This window comes from Pocillopora verrucosa, chromosome 14 (assembly GCF_036669915.1).
Source record: "Pocillopora verrucosa isolate sample1 chromosome 14, ASM3666991v2, whole genome shotgun sequence".
NCBI lineage: Eukaryota > Metazoa > Cnidaria > Anthozoa > Scleractinia > Pocilloporidae > Pocillopora > Pocillopora verrucosa.
The window spans coordinates 1,797,260-1,806,905 of record NC_089325.1 but is presented as its reverse complement, the minus strand read 5'-3'; the positions used below and the strand labels follow the sequence as shown (position 1 = coordinate 1,806,905).

Below are 9,646 nucleotides of genomic sequence, written 5' to 3'. Positions count from 1 at the left end.
GAATTGCGGTTCATAACTATGCACATGAGCTATTAAAATTTGACTCTAAATTGCTGACAGACAAAGACCTAAAATGACAGGAAATCTATTCTAGGAATACCGAACATTTTTTACGAAAGTAATTAGTGGTTTTCTGTTCCTCGGAAACAGTCAAGTGTTCAGCGATTTTCAGATCTTTTTAATAAACGCTGTAACCTGTCTCACTGAGAATCGATTCATCCATTCCTGTGAAAACTCACCTTACTTGTGTTCGTAAGTTTCACTCTTATCAAGTTAGGTTCGTTGGGCCTTTAACATATATCTAAATGCATAAATAATACGCATGCATGGCCATACATTTTGATTAATAATTCTTATTTGACCTAGAACGAGAAATCGGGCATAATTTATTATTGGAGGTAGTCGCATCTTAAAGCGCAAAGTGAGAAGGTGAAAGAACTCATCCAGGAAATCAGGAAGCCTAGGAGACTACACGTTCAACTTGCAGAAAGTAAATTGTGAGTAAAAGGTGTTGAAGTTTTTTAGTTTTCATCATGAAGATTTCACTAATTATGGTTGTTACTTTGTGTGTTGCCACTGATGGACGTTTGTAGCTACAAAAACGTTGATCGTCAACTTTGAGATCTTGTAGTGTTCTTGTTCGGCTTGGAGACCTCCTGAAAAGTACCGCTGTCGATGGAAGTGACTGAAATTAAAACAACATAAGCAAACGTTAACACCACACAACACTAATGAGCGACTATTCGTCACGAGCTCGGGGCATTTATGACAACAACCTTTGAAATGTTACACTTGAATGGTTCGAGTTCTAAACGATAATTTTGGTTGTTATTTGCCACACATCAGCTTTCAGTGTATTGTAGCAAGCAGGATTATCTTTCTAAAAAGAAAAACAACAAAAAACAGAACAAAGACTATGCAAAAACAATTTATCCTCTTTATCTATTAAACTATCACATGTCGACTTGAGGTGCTAAATTTAGAAAGGTTGTTTCGGCTCTGATTCCTTTCTTTTGCCGTCAGACGCAGTTCGATTTTCCTGTATGAAATATTTAGTTTTCAAGTGTGATTTGGCTTCTTCGGACCGATTTGAAAAGACAGAAATTAAATCTAGTCTTAAATACTAAGTTTTTGATTCGCTGTTTCCACTCAAATTGCGTTTTATCAACAGACAGATCAATGTCAGTGTCAATTGACAGAATTTGAAATTGTGCTGTCAAAAGCGACGAGTATTTGCATAAAAGGTGAAAATAAACAGGCGGAGAAGTTTTGATGTAGACGAATATGTTCTTTTCAGATTTTAATTAAATAACGTCCAACATTTATGTGTAAGTCACGCATCAGGAGTGTCTTAAAATAATACATAGCCTGGGTCGAATAATAAAATACTGCATCGGCAGTGGGATTAAGGTGGCTCCAAATGAAATGTTGATTTAATTTTTTTAAGTATAAATTCTTTGACTGATCAACAATGGTTTGCCCTTTTTCCTTGAGGAAAGTGCAGTTTTTAGTACTTGTAAAGTTTTTTTTTTGACATCATAGGTTGTCATAGTAACATTGTGGCCTCCTATTGAAATACACCCTCGTTACTTTCGTCATATCCAGCGCCTTTTCCGATTGACGCCCCCCTTGAAGTTGGCTGCCACTCTGAGCAGCTAAAAGTTGTGCGGAATGTTCGAAGTGAATAAAATTTCTCCAAATATCAAAATATGCTGGACATTAACAAAAAAACCTTTCTAGTCATTTTCGCAGTATAGTACCGCCTTTGAACCCTGTAGCCCTGTCAGAGACGACTGATCCCCTCTCTGTTTCCCCCTGAAAATCCCTCCCCCCTACCCCATGCTCCAAGATGATAAATGAATCATAATTGCTCCCTAATGACGAAAATGAATGGTATCCCCTCCCCATCTGCTTCAAGATGATAGATGAATCAACTGCTCCTTAATGATAGAAAATCTGGAATCGTCTGTGAATAAGAAACATTTCCGCAATGTATCAAGTTCGCTCCTATGATCTCATAATGCGCACTTATACTTCGTAATAACATTAAATGTAACAAAACTCCAGCACCTTCAGGTTTGTCCCTACGAAGAAAATACTCGCGCTCGAGCTATACATCCTCTGCAGTTTCTCATCCTTCTGAAATCGGTAAGTGTATGTCAAATCAGTAGGTATTGCCGTTAAAATTCTCAGCGTCTTTCGTGATCATATCTAAGATGGATAGCGAATGCGAAATATCTTTCTTCTTCACTTGATGGCTGTTTCGCCGGTCTTATACCCTTTTCGATTGCCTGTAACTTGTACTTCCAGGGCACTTGAACGAGCTTTTGTCTTTACAATCAAATTACAACAATAAATAATGCCAAATTATAGATTACTTTGAATGTTTATGCTAAAAAGAGAGAAAGGATTCCAATAACAACTTGTGTAATCTGATCGTTATCTGTCTCTCTCAGGATACAACACAACATGTTCTTTTACTTGTCACATTTAATTCCCTTAAGTAGGACTCAACATAGAGTATATGATGTCTGTGACAGGCATAAAACACGGTAAATTGGCGGGTTAACATGGCGACGACAAATAGCGATGCTCCATCTTTACATTTGCTATCGCAGCGGCAGTAAGTAAGAGAGAGAGAGAGAGAAAGATAGTCGCGCAAGAGAAGGAACTCTCCTCTCTTTTCCTCGGCTCTGTAGAGAGGCTTTTTTTTTTTCCTTTTTTTTTTGCACTCACCGATTATCCAGAGTACCCTGGAGGGGAGTGTCAACGGCGCCGTTCACAACTCTCTTACCTAGAGTAGTTATTATGCCCATTCTCGCGAGATAAACTAGGATGACCTCCCTTAAATTTGTGGTTCTCAAAAATAGTCGTTAAAACCTATGGTCAAAAATCTTAAATACCTTTAAGATTTACCCCCAACTGAGGGAAACGACCCACTTAACTTAGCAAGTGATGATAGTTTTCTACCCTTGTTTTTAGGCGAGACTTAAAAGATAGTCGGAACGTATGCTAAAGAAGAATTTGTGTAGCGAAATTTTGCCCCCTGAGAAGTTAAACCATCACAAACTGTGTTGATGTGAATATTTTTTAGTTGTCAACGGGCAGCTTCGATCTTCTTTTTCTTCGGTGAAATCAAACACCAGCGGCCGTCATATTTTTCAAGTATTCCGGGCTCAATCGGGGCTACTCGAAAGGACGCAAATATGGCATCCCCATCAAAATTATTGTTTGACTTTTTGGCAAGTAACTCATCGGCCTAAAAATGGTCTGATTTGAAACGTTTACTCCGATATATAGAGAATAATATATGGGCGCGCGTGTATATAGCATTTCTCTTCGAGTGTTCAACTCGAAGGGAAATTCGTATTTCAGTTTCACTGAAGTGTGTTGTTACGGCTTTTCTCAGAGCTAGAAATCCTTGTATAACACTGTTGTTTATATGAGAAAATGTTTTATTTCTCGGTAGCGTGACAGTAGGAGCCATGTGACCGACAGCGCGGCTAAAACTTTAGAACGGCGATCACAATCGAGGGACTGCTTTACATATGATTAAACGACGTTTATCGATAGCATGCATGATAACCCTCTACTTGACACGAAAAGGTCACTATTAATTTTCTGTTCCTAGCAAAGAAAAAGCAGAGGGCGGCTGACAGATGGCTAAATCTCCAGTCCATTTCGTGTGCTAAGCGTAATAAATAAACGGCTCCGTTCCCTTGGCCGCGGTTATTTTGCTCCCCTGTGGAAAAGCTTACTTGAAGTCTGCCTTAACAAAGAAAAGCTGTCAGAATAAGGACACCACAGTGGACAAATTAATATTTACCGCAACTGCGACGCGAGAGAGAATAAAGAAGCTTTTTAAAAAACTTACGACTAGAAAAAAGAAAAAAAAACATGAATGGCTGTAAATAAACCGGGTGGTTATGTTGTTATATTCCTTTGAAACACAACATTGGTGGCGTTCCTTGAAAATTTATATACGCTATAAGCGGTTATTATGAAAGAAGTGAGTAAAGAGTAATTTATTACTTCATTTTATGAGACTCGATTAGTTTGAGTCTCTTCATGGCAGAATTTTGTGGTCGGTGAAATTATTGAAAAAGCAACTTATCTACACTGGTAAACAGAGTGAAGATTCGCTTTTCCTTGGGTGTTGTACAGAAAATCCAGAGCATGATTTTTGATATGCAATCTCATCTCATAGAGAGACTCATTACATTTATGGAGTAGACAACTTCGAGTTAAAAAACTAGTTGGACTCTTCGCATAATTTGCCTTCATCTATAGATGCATGTTTGTGTGTGCAATTTTAACCAACTCGTTGTACAAAAAAAAAACCCTAAAGTGTTTTATTGTTCACCTGTTTTTCAGTTACATTCGTTCGAAAGCAAGTTTGAGAAGAACAGCGGGGACTGAGGTCAAAATGTATGATGGCGGAACCCCTACAAATTTGTCCATTGCCGCTGATGATAATTCTACCGGTTTACCAGAGAATGATTCAACCTTTTATTTGGAGCCGATCGCTCTCAAGATATTTCGCTTTGTAATATACGCTGTAATCATCGTTTTCGCCTTGGTGGGAAATGTAGCCGTGTGTATTATTTCAAGTCGTACTCGTCGCCTTCAGACCAGCACGTATTGTTTAGTTATGAACTTGGCCATTTCCGACATCGGATCTGTGCTTTGTCTCCCATTCTTGTTACCTGAACTCTTTATTGGAAACTGGCTGATGGGAGAAGCTATGTGCAAACTACTTAAACCCAGTGTTGTGGTGTTTAACTTTGTAACAACGAACACTTTGGTGGCCATAGCATGTGATCGTTTTCGCGCCGTGGTGTTCCCGTTCGTAACGCGACCATCAAAGTCAGAGACACGCTTGATCATTTCACTTCTTTGGCTTATTGCCTTTTTGTTCTCTTTACCTATGTATGGTGCAGAGACTGTTATAGTTTTTCCAAATAGCCCTGACATCTATTACTGTTTGGATGTTTTCTCAGACAACATGGACAAAGACACTGACTATCGTCGCATTTACACAATTACGATGTATGCTGTACAAGCTCTTCTTCCTGTGCTTGTCATCTCGGCGTTGTATCTAAAGATCACAGCCACCTTAAAGAATATACATCTTGTTCCTATAGCACTACGACGCAGTCGCTCTTGTTCACTTAACTCTACGCCCAACATAAGTCCGCATTCATCCATCTTAAATTTAAACAAACTGAACATGAATCCTGCAGGCGCACAGCGGCGACAGATGTTGGAAAAGAAGTTTCTTAGGATGTTGCTAACCGTGCTTATTGTTTACGTGCTATGTTATCTTCCGTTTCAAACGCTGTACCTTGTGTACGAATTTAATCCAGACTTGGACAACCTGAAATTCATGCAACCACTGTCGGAGTACCTTTACATGATAGTGTGGCTGCCAAATGCCATAAATCCGGTTTGCTATGGATTTTTAAACGAGCAGTACAAACGCGCTTTTAAGGCACTGATATTAAGACCTCGTTCATTCTTTCAGTCTGTCAGATTACGGCGCAGGCTTTCCAAAACTGTCATCGCCGAAGTGCAGTTGAAAGATATTGCAGCATAGCAAGCGTAGTTTCCTAACTTGATCTGAATGGAATGATTAAGCATAATGTACTTTCTGTGGTAAACCACCAACTGGGAATCAATGCATTACTAGTCTGTTAAAACACTTCTCATCAGTCGCGCTAATTACGCGACGTAGAGTGCTGAAAGAAAATATGTACTTTAAGAATACATGATCGACGAAACAACGATAATTCACTGTATTCCATGTTTTTTCTTCCTCGTCTTTGGGCAAGCTAGGTCCTTTTCCATCTTTGAGGGGCGTTTTAGACATGGTCATTCGTTTTTTTCTCAACGGTCGTCATGTACTCTTCTACGTCTCTCTTTTTCTTCGTGAGAACTGCATTGCAGGGTCCATTTGTGCTGCCATTCGAAGGCTTCAGATCATTATTTTTGGGTAGCGTTTAAACTTAATTATCTTCGTTCTCACCTGCACAAGTCCCCTTTTATTCCCAGTTTTCCCGTGCGATAAAAAATCGCTAGAGCTATTGGTGTCTCAGCCCTGTAAGGTAAAAGGCCCTATATAGAAACAATATTAAGGCATTTTTTATCCTCATTTTACTCATCTAATTTTACGTCTCGCCGAGTCAGAATGGCAGTCGCGAAAGCTGTCACGTATGTTGAGAATTTTATCTTATCGTGTAGTTTTTATCCTCTGATCAGTTCTGGCAGAAGGAAATTCGTTTGAGGGGATATTCCCAAGTTTGTTATAGGCAAATGGTCACTTTCGAGGGGAGCAAAAAATCACCAGATGTTCACTTTCGTTCGGGTCGCCACATTTGTACTTTTCTGAAAGGCACGAAGGCGCTGAACCCATACTGCTCATAGCAATGAACAATTCATTAATCTGTGGAAAACTGCATAAAGGTAAGGATTAGGAAATTTATGAAGTCATCTTTGATCGACAATGATTGTTCCCTTTTTGCTCCAGGTCTCTTACATTTGATTTAGTTTTGATCGCGTGACATTGGAAACCCTAATGAAATTCTCCTTTTTCACGGGAAGTCCACGCTGTCTCGACCTCGAGGTCTCCTCAGTACGCTTGGATATTCTACTAAGTCTGACTCGTTTAATTCATCTCAGTTTTAATGTTCTTTTTTGGTGCATGCCTTGAACTTTACCTAAGAGTTCCAGGGTTAAGTCTCTGTATTGTGGCTATTTGACGGCTTTATCAAAGCACCTCTTTCCCCAATGTCAGCATTTCCTTTGTCCCTCCCGCCTTTTGTCTTTTGCTTCCTTCGAGTCATGATTGTATCATTAATGTGTCCTGCCTTTTCTTTGCAAGCTTAACTGATTTTATCCCAGATCCACTACTAATTGTTACAGTAGAAACCACCTACCATACAATGGTTTCACATGATAACAACCTATTTCCTTAGGAAGCCTTTCTGTACTTGATGATTTTCTGAAGGTGTGAAACTTGCGATACGAATCCCCTTAAGTATTTTATGTAACTGGCGGTTTTAGGGTTCGTGCGATGTTTTTCAGCCAATTGGTCGAAAAATAAGTACCTAAGCTTACACGAAAGGAAATGTTTAGCTCTAAAATTTTGTATTTTTTCTTGCGCACCAAAACAAGGTATTAACATCATACATCCAAACAATTTAACTACAGCTGCGCAACCAATATGTCTTTGGTTATTAACAAGAACAGAAAGGTGGATAAACCGCCGTAGGAAATTTTTTGTAGCCTTTAGATCTCAGGTGATTTGTTTGCAGGATCATTACTCAACAACCTAGATTTTATTCAACAACAAATCGTTAGATACTTATAAGAAATAAGTATAACCAAAAACAGACCAAAGGAAAGACATTTCTTCTGCGCTTCATTGAATTAAGGCTCTACGATAATTGAGTGTAGTTAGCACTTATACAAACGCACAAAACAAAACACTTGGATAGTGACTATAATCAGTAATGATTGTATCGGGGCCGTTTTTTTTTTTTTTTTTTTAAAACCACTTTTCAAACTAACCTCCTCGAATACAAGTGGGCCAATTGTATACCCTTAAGAGTTACTTTGTGATGATGATAGTGCGGTTTAAAGAAATGGGACTGTGACAGCCATAAGTAAGTAATTGACTTGAATTCAAATTTCAAGAGAGACCGCACATGCGTTTCAGTGTACGTAAAGGATCTAGCCTCTTACTAGTGTGTTTTGACTCGATCGAACTTGACTATCCATCACTTGAACACACATTACAGGGATATGAATAGAATCTTCAAATCACCAGTCCGGAGAGCATGGCAGATTCAATCTCCTAATTTAAATTAATTTTATTTTCACTTCCAGCTGAGGCCTTCTTAGGCTACCAAATTCCGCCATTATATTTTGCCAGAAATCGAAATTTTCATTTCACGATATTTCGATTGATTTAAATACTGGAATGAAAACGGATCGCGCTCTTACTTTTGCCCAAATTTGATAATTCACCACGACTTCCCTTCAAATCCACACATGTCACATATGCTGTAAATATTTTTGGCTCTTAACATTGCACAGTCTTTTTCGGAATTTTTCTTATTTAATGTTATTGACGAGAAAGAACGATGTTGAAGTTTCTCTATAACCTTAAAACATGAATTTCGAAGGCCATATAAGTTCCACAATTTACGAAGTCCTTTAGGATATCGTACTAACTTTTATCGATAAGCAGAGATACAAGAAAGAATCCGCGATTTCTTATTTTTGTCGTGCAAAAGGCTCATTGAGTCTGCAACCTGTACTAATGAAGCAAGCACGCAAACTTTCGCTTTCATAAGAACTTACACCGACTTGTCTTGGTCTTGCTTTTTTTTACGAAGTATGTTGGTCTTTCCGGTAAAATTATCTTTAAACTTGTTAATACGGGTCATTCACTCGAAACTGGATTAGCAAAATCACTGCACGAGTCCTATCCTCTAACAACTGGTGGTTCGGAGCGTAGGCGGTTAAAATAATTTCTCTCGAAAACTAAGTTGTTGTTAGTTTTTCATTTTATTCAATCTTCTTAAAGATCTCTTCATTCCAGCTTTGACTTATATTCAATAAAAGTGGCGATAAGACTTGTCGAGACAGACTGATAGCTGTAATGAGGAGCTTTTCCATACTTCATTTAAAAAAATACACGTGTGATCCATTTTATTTTCAAGAGTGAGACAATCTACAGGGTAAGTGAGCGAAACTTAAACAAGTTTTATCGAAATTGTTAAGACGCTTGGGTAATATTTCATGGTACTGGTAACTTCAATTACTCTTGGGGTTTTGTTGCAGCACTTATGAGCCTATTTCCATTTTTTTTTCGATGAATCGAATAGTTAAAAAATTGATGAGAAAAACAAGTCATTGCATGATAGACGCCAAGTAGCATTAAAAGGATCGGGATAAATTCAAGAAGGTTTGAAAAATTAAAAAGGTGTTTTTTCACAGTTCCTCGACGAGAAAATTGTTATTTTCAGCGTCAAGATAATGAAAATAAACGAGTTTCGGCTTGGTATAACGAACCATTTGTTTCACTGGGTCCTATGGAAGCAACTTTATAAAAAAACTCGTTCATTCGCCTCAGCGGCAATTCAGAATTTGTTCAACTCGGACGGACGGACCTACGGATTAGTTGAACACGGATTTCACAGTAAGGGTGGCTAGAGTGAAAATTGAACTCTTCTTAAAACATTCTATCTCAGTGAAATGCCTCAACTTAGCACCAGGAATGGAAATATTGCCAGAATATTGCAATCAAGACAGGAATTTTCAAAATTTATTAAAAAGATTGTCTATTCAATCCTTCCCACTTTTCGTAACTTCTGTAATGGAACAAAAGTAATTATTCTGCTGAATCTTATTTTTACTAGAATTAAATGAAGACACATCGTTTGAATAGAGAAAATAACCCTAAGGCACAAAACGTGCGAGGGATTTGAATTAACATATTTTTTATTTTTTAAAAACTTTTCCGGTGTGTCAATTCTGACTCAGAGCTGGTCTTGATAAAACAGAGGTAACTGCATATATATAAAGGGGAAGTTTTTTAAAATAACAAATTTAGCCTGATGCTTGCAATCTAGCTTTCCTC

At 38.2% G+C, this 9,646-nt stretch overlaps 1 protein-coding gene across 2 annotated transcripts; it reads left to right on the top strand.

Annotated features, from left to right (window-relative positions):
* Positions 1-255: 255 nt before the first annotated feature.
* On the top strand, positions 256-5,783 carry LOC131779606 (neuropeptide FF receptor 2-like). Of its 2 annotated transcripts, none has more exons than XM_059096172.2 (2): positions 256-497; positions 4,375-5,783. In XM_059096172.2, the coding sequence occupies exon 2, from the start codon at positions 4,427-4,429 to the stop codon at positions 5,594-5,596; it is 1,170 nt and encodes a 389-aa protein (XP_058952155.2). In that variant the 5' UTR covers positions 256-497; positions 4,375-4,426; the 3' UTR covers positions 5,597-5,783. The 2 variants fall into 2 exon arrangements, with proteins under 2 accessions (XP_058952155.2, XP_058952156.2); XM_059096173.2 differs by lacking the exon at positions 256-497 and adding an exon at positions 2,037-2,148.
* The last annotated feature ends 3,863 nt before the right edge of the window (positions 5,784-9,646 follow it).

Coding starts and splice junctions, on each gene's coding strand:
- LOC131779606 (XM_059096172.2), top strand. CDS start 4,427: ATGTATGATGGCGGAACCCCTACAAATTTGTCCATTGCCGCTGATGAT.